This window comes from Calidris pugnax, unplaced genomic scaffold (assembly GCF_001431845.1).
Source record: "Calidris pugnax isolate Ruff unplaced genomic scaffold, ASM143184v1 scaffold44, whole genome shotgun sequence".
NCBI lineage: Eukaryota > Metazoa > Chordata > Aves > Charadriiformes > Scolopacidae > Calidris > Calidris pugnax.
The window spans coordinates 518450-536527 of NW_015094506.1; the positions used below are offsets into that span (position 1 = coordinate 518450).

Below are 18078 nucleotides of genomic sequence, written 5' to 3' on the forward strand. Positions count from 1 at the left end.
AAACCAGCTGTTGCTGGTCATCACTGCTGGACTTGGGTGTTTAGTGGGCAGGGTCCACTTCTAATACTGCTCTTTGAGGAGCAACAACAGAGGACAAACTTCTTAGTGCTTTTTGCCAGCTCTTCTCTCCCTGGTAGCAGGCACAGGAGTGCCAAGACAGAAACGAGCCAGACTACTTCCCCCACTTTACCCATGATCTTTTAAACTGACTTCTTAATCTTTCTGTGGTGAAAAGAATATTTCAAATGCTGATCATCCAGATCACTTAGGAAATGTACTGTGGAAAATCTCTCTGAGCTGAGTTGGAGCCCCCTCCACAAGGCTCATTGCAGCATTTAAAAACTGTGCTCTTATTTTGTTTTTTTGTGCTTGTACAGAAGAACAGAGTAGTAGAAAATCCATGGTGAGATCAGGGGAAATACAGAATATCAGCAATTCTTCTCTTGGCATCTGCAATAATAGCCCTTTTGGCTCATATCTTAAGCAGATTGATTTCTGTATCCTTGTTAATTTTGATTGCACAGTTTAATGTTGCTGTAAGCAACACACTAGAGAATTGGATAAATGCTTATTTTAGCTGGCTGTTTGTTCTGGTGAGTTCTCAAAACTTCCTGCTTCAGAATAACAATATCCCATTTATGCTATATATCAATACATAGCATTTTTATAGTGGTTAGTTCACACTGAAGAATGATCAAATGATATATTAAAAGAAAAAAATACAACTTGTCAGGTAATGGAAAAAAAAAAGGAAAGAATGCACATGTGCATTCACAATATATGAAGTGCTGAGAAAAGCAAGAAAATTATCTTTGTTGTATCCAGGTCAACCTTGCGTGTTTTGCTTTAAGCAAGGCTAATTACTAATGAAAAAAATTGGTCCTTGCTGTTGGGATAATTATAAATGTGGGTCATTGTGAGCAGGGTTTGTTATGCTGAAGTTTAATTATACTTTACTTTTGCTTGGCTGTTTGGCTGAAGCAAACAAGGGCTCTGTTCTTTCAGAAAGAAAACAGAAATAAAGCTAGTGACTTTCTTTATTGCAACGCCCACATAGAGGTCTCGTCCCAACACACCAGCCCTCAGAAGAAGAGAGCTGCTTCTTGATTTTAAATAAGCAGACTGTTTAAGGCTGTGGTTTGTTAGACTACTCTCCATTATTTATATAACCTTTAAATTATAGCTATGAGGACAAATATTGCTGATGTATGGCATGCTTTTTGGCTAATTTATTTCACTTGTGCTCTTGAATCATGCTCTGGCCAGTTTCTTTCCTGCTAATGATATCCATCATTGACATATACGTATACATTTTCTATTTGATATGATACAGCATTCAGCTCCTGAAAAGTTGCCTGAATACTGTTTATTATTGAAGTTCAAAATCTCAGTAACGCCAGGTGCTTATTTTTTTTCTCGTCTGATGCAAACAATAACAGTTCCATTGGGCTTATCTGAACCTCTGATAAAAATACCAACTTTGAAATATGTGAAGCCTCCAAGAGAGAAATAATCTGCATTACCTGAAATACATAAAGCGTCTTCTGTAATCCTTGATATATCATGGAGTTCCACAGATTGTTACTGGGGTATAAAGGAGAAACTTAGCTATGATCAGGTGCTACAGGCTTCATCCCATCTTAGCATCCCTAACCAGTGAACCGTAGCAAGTACAGAATATAAGCATCTCAGAGGAGAAGAAAATGGCAAGCGTTTCAAAAGTTGGCATGGCATACTCAGGAGATTTCTCTCACAACAGGAAAATGTACCTATCCACGAAACTTTTAAGATGAACTTTACAGCAGACAGCCTATGCTGAAAGCACACAGATTCTGGGTTCAGCAGGAAAAAGTGGTCTGAACTTCTATGTTTTTAATTTGGCAGTAGATTTTCCTAGCTGTATAATGGGAAAACCAGTTTATCAAAATACAATGAAAACAATGTCTAATAGTTTAGGCTAAGGGAATATCAGAAGCAATAGGACCTTCAGATGATGGTCCTTGCTGGGGGAGACTGGGAGGGTCTTCAGTTTTGATAAATTCAGTCCCTACCAGCTTGCTTCTTATTGGAGACAGAAAATACTGCTCAGGGGTGATTAATTTCCTTCTCCAAGAAAAAGATAGAAAAGCAACGGGTCAAAACCAAGAGGCAAGTAAAACCTGTCAACTCTACCAAATCTTCCTCCACATTTAAAAATGCTGTGCCCATGGCTTCAAAACCACTTTCCAGAACCAAGGAAAGTCCAGACGTGCAAGAGCTGGTTATAACAATTTATTTTCAGATAGCTCAACAAATACTATCTCCTCATTCTCGTCCTTGGGAAGGGTAGACGTGTGTTAGCTTAGGAGAGAGTGCTTAGTACCAAGAATAGGGTAGACCTTCAGAACTGCACATGATGCTGTCTGGATTTAGGTATTTGATTTTCTAGACATTTTATTTAAATGCAGGCAATTGGAAATTGCAAGTAGATGCATATTAAACATGAAGCTAGCCTCCCCTAAGAGCAGATTTGTGTTCAGCTGTAATATATTCTGGCTATGTGAAATCTTCATCATGTACTGGCTGCTTTGACCTTTCGTTGACAGTAGCCAGCATCTGAAATTGCAGGAGAAAAAGGAAAAGGTCTTGAAAGACTCACCTCCTAAGCATAAGTACTGCAGAATATTTAGTACTTAAAACTTTAACTTTTCAGGCTATAATTTCTTAATTGCTTAGAGACATAGTATAGTCCTGGTACAGCAAACTCTAATAACATACTATTGCCTTAACTTTTGTTCTGCTACACAACAGTTTATGTTTCCCTGCTGGGTGTTAATTATTTTTTCCTCAGATTTCAGAAGACACTTTGGCAGTCTGATGGGATGGGGCCAAAAATTTCAGTCTCAAGCTGGGAGGTCTATACAAAGGATTGAATTCTGAACCGTAAATTTAAAATTAATTTCATGTAAAAAGACAAATATATTGTGCATGAACTTCTACTCTGGTCTTTCTAGCAGTGATGCCTCTAATTTCAGAAAGTAAATCAGTCTTGGCTGCTGCTAACTGTATGCTTTGTTCATGCTTTGTGACATTCTAACACAGGCTGCTGTTGAACTAATTATTGCCCAGAAAAAGGAAGGAAATATGATGTGGAAGACACAGAACTTTATCCACAGTTCCCCTTGAACTCAATGGGAGTCTTTCTGTTGATTCTCATGAAATTTTGGATTACGTCTATAGAACACAAGTTCAGCTCTCTGAAAAAAAAAAAAGAACTATGGCTATTAGAACAATAAACGCAAAATTCATACTTGCACTGTTATTCAGTGCCATGATTAAAAAAGAAATCTTCTTTGCACTCAGTCATATTGCTCCTGACTGATTTCTTATAGTGTTGTTCTTTTTGTTTTGATGCTTAGGTTTTCCCTGTTTAAGAAAAAATTAACAATTCTTTCTGGAACCTTAAATTAAGAAGCCACTTACATCTTTATTTAAATATAATAATGTAAAGTTGTTTTGGTTTTGTCACTTTTATGATTTTTTTTTCCTTTCATTTCTTGAAGAATTTCTATTATTAGATGAAATTCCTCAGTTTGTGGTTTTGGTTCATTAGCATTTTGGTAATTTTTTAGCGAAATTTTATAGGAAAATCACTAACGTTCATACACTTTTATTTTTCTTTTACATGCAGGTACTATTGGATACAATCAAAGAAACAGGATAGATACTCTTATGTATCTTCTAGCCTATCCCCAAAAGCCAATGGTAAAAACAAAAACGATTGAACTGATAGATTTTGAAAAACTGCCTGCTGGACAGAATGCCACAGTTGCTGTGATGAGCTACAGTGGTTACGATATCGAAGATGCTCTTGTCTTAAACAAGGCCTCTTTGGACAGAGGTAAGAACCATCTTTCACACTTCTCTAATGTGTGTTCTAATACATGTTTTAATAAACTTGTTGTCTCATGGTGTTATCCTATGTTAACTTCTGTTGCAGTTATGAACAGTACATCTCCAATTAAGAAATTGAATTCCAAAACTGCTTTGAGTGCTTTTGTTTGTTTTCTGTATGAATAGTGGTTGTAATTCCATGTTTGCAATAGTGCAGAGAAGTTGTCAACATGTAAATAAACTTCTGAGTATGGATATTATAAGAAAAAATTGTTAACTTCTGACTTCAAATAAAAAAGTGTAAATGGTCCCTTTTTGAAAATATTTGGTTTACAGAAAATGTGTAAGGTATTAGATAATCTATTCTGTTGGGCTTGCTTTTAAGGTGGTTACCTGACCCTTGGTTCATTACTAACAGATGGGCCTTCTCACCTGTAACAAAAGCAATAGATGAAATTAGACTTCTAGATGTATTTGGGAAAGGCAATGGAATGCATGGCAGTTTGTGTCATTGTGAACTTGATGCTCTGAGGGAGCAATAGCAGTATTGCCTACTTTCTGAGGGAAAATAATAGTATTGTCTAAAGCAAAATAATTTAGTGTTTAAAAAAATCTATGCAGTGTGGTGTATTTTAAGTAAAAGTACATAAGTAGTAAATAGAAGGTAACTAAGTGAAACCTATGTTTGTGCCAGTCTGGCCTGTCTCACACTCTCCACAATTCTTCAGTACTTTATGTTAATGCTGCTGGGGGTTGGAGGAGAGTTGCCTGAAAACTTAGTCTCTCTTCTCTCTCTTTTCTAAATAAATTCCCTTGAGAGAAGACATAGTGCAGTGAGATCAAATTGGGTTTAGTTTCGGGTGGCCAAAATCAGATTCTTCCGTGACTTTATTCCCCCCCACACTCCCTTCCTCCTAGTTGCTAGGCAGCAATAATAGTATTCCTAGACATGTATCTTTGGCATTAATGTCTGCCACATTTAATTTATGCCTCCTTTTCTAAAACAACAACAGGCATGATTTAAAACTGAATGTTTTCTTGTCTGGTAGACTGGTAACATTTACAGGGAGAGCTGTAGTGCTTGTCAGGAGTTACTTGACATAATCTAAAGATATAGATGTACTGTATGTGGCTGCAACCATCTTTCAAATGAACTAAAACAACGTAGGATTATTAGAAAGCCTTGCTCTTGGCTGTCTGTAATTCTAAACGTGATGCAAGTGTTTAGAATTGTGGCTAGTTGCTGTGCTTGGACAGAAATTCCAGAGATGCTACTTTTCTCATCTAAAACTCAGAACCAACCTATTTTATAACCATATATGTAATTTAGAATTCTTTCAGCTGGGAAGAAAGTCAGTAATGGGGTGATTTTATGAAACACTGAATTGGTACTTTCCTGGTAGGCTAGCTTGTGTCAACCACAAACATGAGTAAAAGTTCAGGTTTCTTATAACTCCCGAAAGGAAGAGGTGCTGTTCTCCTCCTGTTACAGTCTCTTCTCCTATGTTATATCTCCCTGTGGACCATCAAAGGTAAGAGAAATGATGTGTGTGTGTGTGTATGCAGAGGTATGGAAGGGGATTAGCACAACTTCAGAACTGGACCATAGTCAAGGTCTAAAAAAAGCGGCATGCCTGATCTGATTTTTAAATTGTGAGCTACTAGGTATCTGTGTACAATATTAAGCACATTCAAGACAATGAATAATCTAACTAGTAATAAAAAAAGTTATATTCTGTAGCTCAGCAGGTGGATCAGCATTCTTGTTTTATTCTGAAAATGTGTTATAAAGAATCTTTGAACTCCTAGGCAGATGAGTTTGTGTTACATTTTAGGTTTTGGAAGGTGTCTTGTGTATAAGAATGCCAAATGTACGCTGAAGCGCTACACGAACCAGACATTTGATAAAGTTATGGGTCCGATGTTGGATGCAGCTACCCGTAAACCAATCTGGCGCCATGAAATCTTAGATGCTGATGGGATCTGCTCTCCAGGTATGTCCAACTACGTGTTTATAATCTGAAGTAGAAATTAATCTTCTGTCAATATTTCTTGTGCATCTTGTTTTATACTTAGTGTAATTTTTTTTGGTCATTGAAAGTGACAGTATTGTAATGGGAAATATAAAAACCTTAGTTTCTGAAAGCAGTGAGGTACCAGTCAATGGAGTTTGTTTTTGTACAATTGAGAAGAGGGAGCTTTATATTTAAGCAGGGGAGTGAGTCTTGAACAATGTGAATCTATTGACGCATAGAACTTGTATTTTTCTTATATCCCCAAACTGGCAAACTTTGAATACTGTAGTTTTTAACTGTTTGTTTCATATGTTGTCATCGTTGTTTTTTAAGGATAGTCTACTTATTATGTTTTTTTCATATTTCAAAGCCTCCTAACGTGCCATCAGTTAATGCAGTTGTTTGATGAAGTAAAACCTTGTGTTTTTAACATTTTAGAAATATTTTTGGAGAGATAAGAAAATAAATGCCACTACATTTACTTATGAGGATAGGCATATAACTTTCCAGTGGAAATAAATTTGAGAAAGAATCCTCCCATAGTGTCATCCTTCAATTAGGAAATAGCTTAATAGATCTGCTGAGGTCTAATAAGAAAGGTGTTGTAAAAAGGCACCAAAGTTCATTCCATTATAGCAACACAATTGAGTCACTTGTGCTCTTTAACACATCACAATGGAGCTTTCAAAGTTAGTTTTTTAAAAAAGCAAGAATCTTCTGAAGTATGAGGATAGATAGGACTCGGGTAGACTCCAGACTGAGGCTGTTCTCAGTGTGTAAGTAAAAACCTCTTTGAAATAGTTCATTTGGACAGAAAGGAGGCATAGGCTGAAGTTCAGTGCAATTTTGTGGAGGAGGTGGGAGGCAGGTGTTTAACATGCATTAGTATCATTGGGCATGCTGCTGATCTGGTTTCCTGTGTGAAGGGTGGGATAAGGGAACAGAGGGGAAAATACCTGATGTATGAGACCGGAAGCAATAGGAAAAAGTAACTGCAAGAAGAGGCTGAAAGTAGTCATGCACAATTCATTGTGGAACTCCTGTGATGTCCTGAGTTTAGGTGTGAATTTCTAAAATTTGTTGGTTACAGTGCTGCCTGTTAATTTTCTCCATACTTAACAGCAGATGACTTCGGATACTTTTGTGTATTCTTTAGACCTGGGGTATGTTGAATAGCTATTCTCATAGTGCACCCAGCATGCAAGCTGTTCTGTTTTGATTTATAAATAAAATTTTTTTAAAAAGCCAGTTTAATGATTCCCTTACCATGCAGTATTTAATAATATAACATGACATACTTCCTGGACATGTTCCTCCCAGTTTGTCTTCCAGCTTACCTTTTTTTAAAGCTTAAAATGTATTTCTAACATAGGTAGCCAGATATGTTTTCATATATTTTTTTTTGGTGTTTTTTTTTTTTTCCTTGTTCTATGTAGGTGAAAAAGTAGAAAATAAGCAAGTCCTTGTGAACAAATCTATGCCAACTGTAACACAGACACCTCTGGAAGGAAGTAGTGTGCCTCAGCAGCCACAGTACAAAGATGTGCCCGTAACGTATGTTGCATCATAACTTTATGTTTGGGGAAGGTACATTGAAGAAAGTATCTGAGAAAACATTCCATTCTAGAAAAGTCAAAGGAATTAACATTCCTCTGCAAGTTAGACCTAGATCTCTAGGTCTTGATTTTTCACAGGATTTTTCAGAGCCTCGGTTACTTTCAGAAGTGCCTACCCAGTTAATCACTAATAAGTTAGATGCTGACATCTGCAAGACAGGAATTGCAAAGAGAGTGAGGAACCCTCTGGAAGATGTATGTCTAGAGAGGAATCACTGAGTAGGTTCCCAGGAGAGACCAAGGAGAGAGCCAACACAGTGTCAGAGGGAAGAGGAGTCACTCGTGGATGAAGTGTTGGAGAAACAAGAGAAAAGTAGGATGAGTGGGAGGGCAGAGAACATGTGTACTTAGTGAGGGGGCACATCTCCTCCACACTGGTTCCCACAGAAAATGACCAGTGCTGCCTGGTGCTCAGCCTTCCCTTGCCAGGCAGGAGGCCAGGAGATGGAGGCCCTTCTATCTCAGAGGCTGACAGTCAGCTTATTCTGGCCACTCCAATTAGACATCCTTTACCAAGGAATGGAAAAGGACAGCCAATAAGGTTTTTTCCCATCCTGTCCTGAAAGAATTAGAGAGAGCTTCTGAGGTGTGAGATGAAAATTTTGCATTAAATGTACAAATAAAAAATGAAGCATTTTTCACTGTTTTGTCAGGAATAGACTTGATAGTTTGGTAAATTAGCAGAGAGCAAGGCAAGTAATTGGTGTCCAGATTGGAAAGGCAGAATTAGCTTTGCTGCACTTCTGTGTGTTTCATAACTAATAGAAAGCTTTAGGTTTTTTGCTACAAGATATTAATAAAGTGAGGCAACAGTGTAATTATCAAGAAGAAGGAAGTAATCCTGCCAGGTAAAGACATGGATTCAGGGCTCTGAGTTTAGATGTCATTAGCTTGACCTACTGCTACCTGAACAAGACAAAATAATCTAAATAGGGTATTAAAATCTCCTCTACCCTCATTCTGCAATATACAGAAAAAAGATGATACCAGAATAATTTCCATTGCCTTCCTGCTCTGTCATGCTTACCTTTTTTTATTCTTTTTCTTTTCTCCTAAAATCTCTACATTTTGGACTCTAGAGTTCATCTCTTTCTGCACCTCGTACTATGTTCTGCCCCTGGTTCATTTCCACACCTGCACCTGATGCATAGTTTCAGTCAGGATAGCATACCTTAATTTTGTTCTTAAATTCTCATTATATATTCATTAAACTTCTTCTGCAGCTACAGCTCTCTACTTGCCTTTTGTTTAACTGAAGATCCAGAAATTTGCAATATCCTAGGAAGCTTTTTTCCATCAAGAAGAACCCACATGACAAAAAAATACACCTTGTTTTTCACAAGATCAGCTTAATTCTTTGTTTCTATTGTATCTCTTAAGCTTTTTCTTTTGCAGAAACATACTATACTATGGAACTTTTTAAATATATATGTGTGTATATATATATATATTTTAAAAATTATATAATCTTTGCTCCATTGGTCTCTTATATGTTTCATGAAGACTACAGTTTAGCCAGAAGTTTACCAATGCACAAATACTTGTTTGTGACTTGTATTTGGTTCATAGATGTAAAACTCATGTTTTGTCGTTTTGTACTAGCTACAAAGGTGCAACTGATTCTTATATTGAAAAAGTAATGATTTCATCAAACGCAGAGGATGCTTTCTTGATCAAAATGTTGTTGAGGCAAACTAGACGTCCAGAAATTGGAGATAAATTTAGCAGTCGTCATGGGCAGAAAGGTAAGCTACACATTTGATAAAAATGAATGCATGTTTGGTATGCCTATTTTACATACATAATATCATGATGCACGTTTCCATTGATTGGTTCAATGGAATGTTTATGAATTCGGTGATAGAAGACCATATCCCTTTTTTTGGTTAAGTTCACCTAATTTAGCAATGATGTTTCTGGAACTGAGGAGGGGAATTGGCAAACACAACTGTGTTGACTTATGAATCTGGAAAATACAATAGTTGCCCATTTTAAACAAGAACAGGGTTTTGATTTGTTGTTTGGTTTTTGGTCTTTAACAAGCATGAATTTGGTTTTAGGTGACAGATTTATCAATGGGTTATCGAGAGAGATTGGAGGAAAGAGTGAAAGGGCCTTTTCTGAATGGACAAAAAATGCCAAAGGTGGAATGCATGGCTGCAAGTCATCTGTGCAGACATTCTGCTCTAAAGACAAGGCTGCAGATAGATAGCTCAGAGCCATGGTGTAAAAGGGAAGCAGATCAGAAATGCAACTAGGAGTGCACCGGCACAGACTGTAAGGAAGGGGAAAGCGTGTCTAAAAATACACCTGAGACATGATCTGTGGCACCTTTGGATCTTCAAACTGAGACTTCAAAATGGGTACCTACTAGGAAACTGCTTGGTGGCATGTAGCTCTCTAGTGTTATAAGTAAGTGTGTGTATATATATATTTATATATATATGTATCAGCAGACTGTTTCCATATCTGTTGAAAAAAGCAATGGACTTCTTTTGACCTTAATGACAAAAAAAGTGACTCAGAACATCCTCTGGGTGGGAAGCGTAGGAGGGCTGTTAAGAAGTGACTGAAAATGGTCTGACTGAAACTGACTGAAAAGCATGTTTTGATTGCATTAGTCTCAGCGTGGGACGGGTTTTTACATGTTTTCATCTATCTGTACACTTGGAAAATCTAGAGTTTTGGTACTTTTGACATGATCTGTTACCCAAATGTTGTGATCTTGTTACATTTTTAAGTCTTGTTTTGGTTTGAGAGCATTGCTCAGTCTCTTCTCAGATGTGGTGGGGAGGCGAAGAGGTTGGTATTACCAAATCCTTTCCATTGCACCACATACATTCCTTTCCTTTTATTGGGCAAATGCGTTATTGTCTTAATAACTACTGGAGCAAAAAAAATATCCTTACTTCCTTGATTTGATTTCTGAGGAACTGGAACCATCCTCTTACATCTGATAATACAAGTATCCGCTATATCTGAGGGAGGGAACTGAGGAAATAATGGAGGACACTGTGTAGATTTGAAATAATAATACCTAAAACTAGTTGTAGTCAATGAACATCAAATTATGATACTAGCTAAGGGACGTTGTCTTGCAAACAAACCAGCCCTTTGTGAACAGTGTTCTCTTTGTCAGAAGACCCATGGAAGAGAGTGATTTCTGTTAGGAGGAGCTCCCTGAAAGCTTCCCTTTCAGCAGTTTGTGACACAGTCCCACTCCGCTCCCAGCATCATGATGGGTTTGACTTTGTAGTGCTGATTCAAATTTACCCTTATTTCCACCATATCTTTTCATAAACCCATAAAACTCATTCTTGAAACTCTGTATTCTGAAGAAATTCTTCCATAGTTTCTGCTGTCATTAAGAAATATAAATCTGATAAGCATTGAAACATTTTTCCTGATTGTATTTTCAAGGTGGCTTTTGATCAAAAAATAGGAGGTGATTCTCTCTTGAGTCCCCAAGTGATTTGGAAACCAGTACCTATTGAAGGCTTCAAAAAAGTAAAGAAGCAGCAGTATATTCTTGATTTTCCTTTTAAAATCCAGTCTAGTTCTTGCACTACAGCCATATGGGATCATTTTGGTAAGTGAGGGGGCAGATCATTTGTTTAGAGGCAAACAGAAAGAGTCGAGCAGTGGAAATGGTTCAACTGCCCGATTCCTTCCTTCTCTCCAGGCAGATTCTCCTTCAGGAATGTTTTGTTTAGAGTTTCTTTGAAAAATAATTTTTTCATCTCATACACAATGAAGACGTGCAGTACTTTTAAACTTATGATAACTTTCAAAGCAAATCCCATTTTTTTCATATATTTTGAGCTTTGTCCAATTAGTCCTTTCTCCTTATAAGTGCTATGCAGCATTGTAGCTGCAAGTTATTAGATAACAATATGACCATTACTCTGCAGGACAAATTTTCTTACTAGAATTAAAAAAGTTAGCCTACAAATTATATTAAAGAATATATGAAAAATATTTTTGGGCCTTTGCATAAAAAATTTAAGCAGGTAAGGTTTTTCTCTCAGCCTGGGCTGTTGATGTGCAGCTATTGAAATAGTTAGTTGAACAAAATTTAAAGAGAACTGATTTTCATACCTCTCCAAAAATCAAGGGAAAGGACACTCTGCCAATTTAGGACCATGAGAGGAAAAAAGGTGAAAGTCAAAGAGTGACAGAAGGAAACAGAATTGTGTGAGGCAGGCTGCAATATGACTTGAGGGAGCAGAGGGCCTTCCATACCACTAAATGCACCTCACAGTCTAGAAAAAGCTCATTTTAGAGGTCTTGAAGGGGGCAGGCATCTCAAGAGCATTTTTGCTACTCATCAAACCCTGATATTCACGATCAAATGCAGAAACAGCTAATACATGCTGAGTTGGAACCTAGGGGTAGTTTTTTTAACATCCCAAAAGCTATAGAAAATTAGTAATTTTTTTTTTTTTCCAAAGTAAAATACCTGTGGAAATCCCATACTAATGAAAAGGGAACTAATGTAGGGAACTTTGAGGGCACCCATAATTATGCCTGGCATTGCATCAGGTTAGAATGACTGATCCTGCCGTGTATCTGTGATTGGGACCTATACTAACAATAAACCAAAACCATCAATTATTCAGAATAGCAAATGTCTCTTTCCGTTTGGTTTAGATATGGCTGCCCAGAGCGGTGGTGGAGTCTCCATCTCTAGAGACATTCAAAACCCACCTGGACATGTTCCTGTGCAACCTGCTCTAGGTGGACCTGCTTTGGCTGGGGCGTTGGACTAGATGATCTCCAGAGGCCCCTTGCAACCCCATAGCATTCTGTGATATGAGTGGGAACGTGGCAACAGTTGATACAGACTTCACAGGCATGTGCTTCTTAGGTGTCCAATACATCAGTTTGTAGTTATCTCTTGTGATCGAGGGAGTGATCATATTCTAAATTACAACATTCTACTAGGATACATATCCTTCCTGGTAGCAGACCTCTCAGTTCACTGGCGTGTAGTACATTATGGGAAAAGATGTTATGATAAACGGGAGCAGAGAGAAATGTGCTTAGTGGAGAAGAAATGTGTGTTAGATACCAAGAAAAAAAGTACTGACAAGAACAGTGGAGTTTACAGTTTTGTGACTGCAGTATACAGGGAAGAAACATACTGACATTAACATTAGACTACAGGCAATGATTGAACTGCAGAAAAGGCATGAAAAGGAAAGGGAAAATCTCCTTTGGTAACTGTTTAAAAATTCAACTAGTATCATCCTCCTCTGACAAGGAATCAGGAAAACGGGGGAATATAGGCAATTGTGAAACGGGAATCATAGTATTAACAGTTTAACATCTTCCATTGAGAGTATTTTTAATTTGCCCTGAATTTGTTCTCTCATCCTTGTCTAAATGCAGGCGATTACCACTTGAAGTTTAATTTGTGAATGTTAGCCATTTAAACCTATGATGAGCTTAAATTAACAAGTACCTTGATTCAGTGAGAAGGAGAGAAAACACGTCTCTCTCCTTTTTGTATTGTCAGTCTTTTCTGTGAAGTATTTTTATTTTCTAGAAGGAATGCGTGAAGGTGAGATTTGATTACACAGAATTATAGTAGTAGTTTTAAAATAATTAAATATGTGCAAAATAATAGATTGCACAACCCCCATTTCTCATGTTGTTTTTTTTCATGGGCTTTTTCCTGTATTCCAAATTGATTTGTATTCCGAAGGTGTATTTTGTTGTTGGCCAGAAAGAAGAGGAGTAACAGAATTGGAAAGTGGGATATGACACATTAAATCTCACAAACCAGTTCTGGCATTTTGTTACAGAAGAGTGTTTTGTTAAATGTGCAGAGTTTGTAGGCCTCTATAATAATACAGATTTATGCCACTGACTCCTTATTTGCTTTCTTTGTGTCCTCTCACATGTCAACACTGTATTGGCAAAGGTCACCACTTCTGGCCTGTCCACCCTACCCTCTTTTCATTCAAGTCTATGTTTTAAGTACACTCCTTCCAAACTGCCTGTAAAAGCCAGCCTTTCCTTCCAGACTTGTCAACAAAGAAGTGTATGAGGCGGAGAAAAAAAGCCAAATGAGGCCATCACGTTGTGTTGGGAAACACACCAGCAAATATTTCACTCTATCTCAATATTCATCTTCAGACTGGATGTTGCACTCAGATCTTCCCGAGCAGGAATGTCACTTTAGTCTATAAGCCCTTAAGCTCCTGATGTCTCACAAAAAAACCCATATACCTACCAGGGAGGACTTGAGCTTTAGGGCTTTGTTTTAGATATATTGCATCATATTTTTTCCATAAAGATAAGAAACTTTTTTTGTTAATTATTTTGGTTTTTTTAATCTCGCATTCTTCAAGCAAGGTCACTTTTCAAAGCACAGAAGGCTAAAGGATTGTTAAGCTAAAGAAGCTTCATCTGAGTTCCATACAAACTAAATTATTATATTTCCAGATTTCCTCTTGCTTTGCAACAAGTCACAATGAGGAAAAAGTTGGGCTCCTTTGATGTGAAAAAAAGCAATATATCACTTCTCTGAAAGAACATTTCTCAGTCTCTCATGTGAAAAAGGATTAACACCTCCAACAAAGGTCCTGTAGATCACAGAACTAAGCAGCAATACTGAACAGTATTCCTGAGGAGTGGAAAAACTGTATTTAAGCAAGAGATTGTTTGAACTGGCAAACAGAAGCTTTTTAATAGCTGAAGATCTAAGATAAAGGATTAAACCTTTCTGAAGTATCTGCACTTAAACAACTCTAAAGACAAGGAAGCGAGTTTAAATTCATGAAAGATGGTCTTTGTTTTCCTAAATGAACCACGTTCTTTAGTGTCAAAACAAAATCCATTCACAGCATTGTCAACTACATAAACTTCATGACAATACTGCTGATCTACCAAAGTCTGACCTTGCTTATTTTTGAAATTTTTACTAGTTTGAGCATCTGGCTTCTGCTTGCCTAATTTCATAGCTGAGAACAACTTATCTTTCTCCTTATAGTGGGCACTTGTACTGTACGTATAAGCAGATCATGTAAAGTAAGATGTTAAATAGCTACTCGTGGCATATTCCCCCGTGTTACAAGTCTGACTTAGTACTTTATCTCTAATAAAACATCAGCGGGTTTATAGGAATTAAATGGTCGAAATGGCATTAAAAAGAATTTGCTGTCACCGACTGCAGGAATGTGGGATGATTAGTAGTTATTAGGCATCAGGAAAAGTAGGAATTTCTTACCTTATTTTTATCTCCAGAAGTCGAATATGAGACAATGAGATGTCAGAATGCCATTAAAAAAAAATCTCATACTGTTTTTCTGTTTATTTTTAACAAAACTGCAGCTTAGCTTGCTGTCTTAAGAAGAAAATTACAGCATTTTTTTATCTCAAGCAGCAAACAGGTAACCTTCTGACCTTTTCAGTAAATCCTCAGCTGAACCTCTGAAATTAGGGTGATTTAGCATTTTATGGCACAGAATAAAAATCTCTAATTCTGTTTCCAAATAGTGTATCCTGAACACACATTTTATTAAGCTCTTGACTCATTCAGCCATGTGTATTTTGTAAAGTTCCTATGGTTATTGTTTTACAATAGCTGCTTCCAGAAGCATTGTAAGGGTTTCAATTAATCAGCTCTTTGTGTGCTTCAGACTATGCAAATTTATCACATCAGACCATTCAGCAGCTCATGGGAAAGCAGTGTACAAACTGTATTGTCTTCTAGCACCTCCTCTCATTTAGAGTGATGTTTTTAATAAGAAAACTAATCAAGTTTACTTATGCATTATTTATCTGTTAATTTTAATTCTGTTCTTTACCTCTTATGTCAAATGGGATGTAGCAAGTGATATGATAGATCAGTGAATGATTCAATATTGAACAAAGCTTATGTGATGCAGCACTTTTTTTCTTCTGGACTTGTTTTATGCTTAGTTAGCCAACACAGTATGTAATTAGAGAGTTTGGAAGCAGATGTACGTTTTTGTTTAACCTTAGCAATTTTTGCAGGTCTGTTTGTCACTTGTCTGTAATATACGGTGCTGCATTATGGCTACAACTCCTCTTAATTATATGACGTAGTCTTATTTCTCAAGACTATTTCCAAATTCTGGCAAATCCGGTAAATCTAAAATTAGACGCCTTTCAAGTTCGTTTTAGCTCTTTTAGCACCATATCATTAGAATAAGTAAACAAGCACATTTAGCAATGCGCTTCGTTTTATCTTGCTGATAGAAACTGGTATTACTGCTGCTTCTATTCACTTAGTCTCCTTTGCTCTCTAATGTCCCTCCTGCTGCTAGTAATTAGTTTTCTGTATTAGGTTGTTTTGACTTATTTGATGATTATTTTTTTTTTTCGTTTGGCATGTGTGTGTATAGAAGGCATCTTACCGTAGCTGGTAAAAAACTTTCCCATACTGTTGTGTTTTGTCCCTGTCCCCTCCCCGCAGCCCCCCTTCCCCTTCTCTGCCAAACTGCTGTTTTACAAGTCTCTCTATGTTCGTGTTTTGTCAGCAAACTGTAAAAGCAACCGCAGAAAAGATATCAATTCTGGAAACCTGAATTTCCCCTGATTAGAAAAAGAAACTCCTAAAGGACAAAAGTACGGGGGTGAGGGGATCTTTACGGTCTGTGGGGGCCTTGGGGAGGTCCAGGGGTGTTGAGATGCGGTGGGGATTGATGCAGATAGCGTGTGCGAGGGTGGGGGCCATCAGGCATAGTCAGGGGGCTGTCACTTATTGGCTGGCACACAATAGCATTGAAAAACACTGCCTATGGCTGTTTTATACTTGCATGTTAAACCACTGTAGATGTCTGATTTAAGTTCATTCTAATTTAAACTGTTATCCTTGCAGTAAACTGCCAGGGTCATTAGTCCACTTTTTTTTAGGGAGAGATATCTTAAAAAACTTTGTTAGCATTTTCACGAATTTTTAATCTAAGCTGATATGAAATCGATATACAATTTTTTTTTTTTCCTAGAATTCAATTTGTTTTTCAATTGAAATGAGATATAACAAGCTGCTGGATGCTTTCTTGCTCAAACATACAACCATCTTGTTAGTCCACACATTAAAAAAAAAAATTTTGTTTATTTTTTCATCTGGAAAAATAATCGCAGCTTTTCCTGGTGGTTAATGTTTGATTCTGGTCCTAGATGAGAACTCCAGAGTTGTATAGGTGAGAGCAGATTCAGGCCCATCATAGTGTAGCATTTAGTCTGAAATAGTATTGCTAAATTTCAAATGCAGCGTGGAAAAATTGTGAGGGGAAGAGAAATGAATGAAACCAAATTATTTTGGATGTCCTGCGTGAATGCTGGGGAGCAATTTTCATGTGCTGTCTAAATCCGTAACAATGAGGAAAACTTCATAACCTGTAGCAAGAGCCACAGCAAAGTAACCTACTAGTTTGATGGTGTCCTATTTATGGATGTTGGATGGGGAGTAGTTGGGCAGCTCAGTTGTGAAATGCAGTTTATACTTGAACAGGGCAACATTTGGAACTTCAGGCTGTCTTAAATCCAGTCTCTTCTCCTTTACTGTTTTCTTAACCAGTTCCAAGTGATAATTCCACTTATATGGATTAATTCACTTGACCACTTTTTCGCAGCTGGTCGGCAGCGCAGAACTGCTGGGCTTGCCTTTCCCTGCCCTGCTCCAAACCCTGGCTCAGCGACCAGGGCTCAAAAAGAGTACCAAATTCAGGAGTTTACAGGGCAGACCTGCAAGCATTGGTCTCTGAAGGCAAACGGCTGCAAAACGAAATCAAGTTCCGTTTTTAAATGAATTGCAGTTACTTGCTTTTCGAAGTAGCTCTGTATATAGAAAAGGTGTCTTTCAGTTTTTTAAAGTTTTTTTATGAGAAAACATACATGTGAGAATACACATGGGCAAGCTACAGATCCGTTATAAACTTAGTAACTTCTTAAAATACAGAAGCTGAGAATTGAGGTTTTATAGCTTTCTCTTTTTTCTTTTTTTTTTTTCCCCCTTCTGTAAAATAGAAACTTTACAAATGGCCTAGTGAGCTTCACATTGCTGGATTCTGTCTAAATATTTTGTTTTTAACTTCTAAGCTCATTATGCCGTCTTTGTGTTAACTTGTATTAAAATCTGTCAGCTATGACTGGTCTCATAACCACAGTCAGCGGACCAGAATAAGTTAATTATTTACTTGTGTCACTAGTGCTCTTCATCTAATGAAATGCACAGCTGTGTTAGATCTGCAGTTGGGTGTGTAGGTCCCATTGTTATACAAGTCAGCGGAGGGTAGAAGCCGCTATGATGGAGAGCCCTCAGTTCTTTCTGCTGTTCTGCCTTTCTGTGTCGATTTCATGGATCTTTTATCATTCACTTTCACACAAAACAAACAACACAGTGGCTGTCTGCTATGGGAACCAGCTTGGCATATAAAAGGTTTTCAGAGCCTAAAGTAATTTTAAGTTAGCTAAGATTTAATTTTTGGCTTACAGGTGCCGTGAGGTCCAGATGCAACCTAATGCTTTCTTAGAAGTAAATGCGAATAAGGCAAAATGTATGCGCCATAATACATGTATAATAAAGTATTTATATATAC

At 37.3% G+C, this 18078-nt stretch overlaps 1 protein-coding gene across 1 annotated transcript in view; it reads left to right on the top strand.

Annotated features, from left to right (window-relative positions):
• Window positions 1–18078, top strand: part of POLR3B (polymerase (RNA) III (DNA directed) polypeptide B) — a 78365-nt gene that overhangs the window by 43959 nt on the left and 16328 nt on the right. Inside the window, exons 20-23 of the mRNA XM_014964275.1 lie at window positions 3671–3880; window positions 5709–5867; window positions 7325–7442; window positions 9107–9249. Of these exons, the coding sequence (XP_014819761.1) occupies window positions 3671–3880; window positions 5709–5867; window positions 7325–7442; window positions 9107–9249 (630 nt within the window). The remainder of the gene's footprint in view (window positions 1–3670; window positions 3881–5708; window positions 5868–7324; window positions 7443–9106; window positions 9250–18078) is intronic.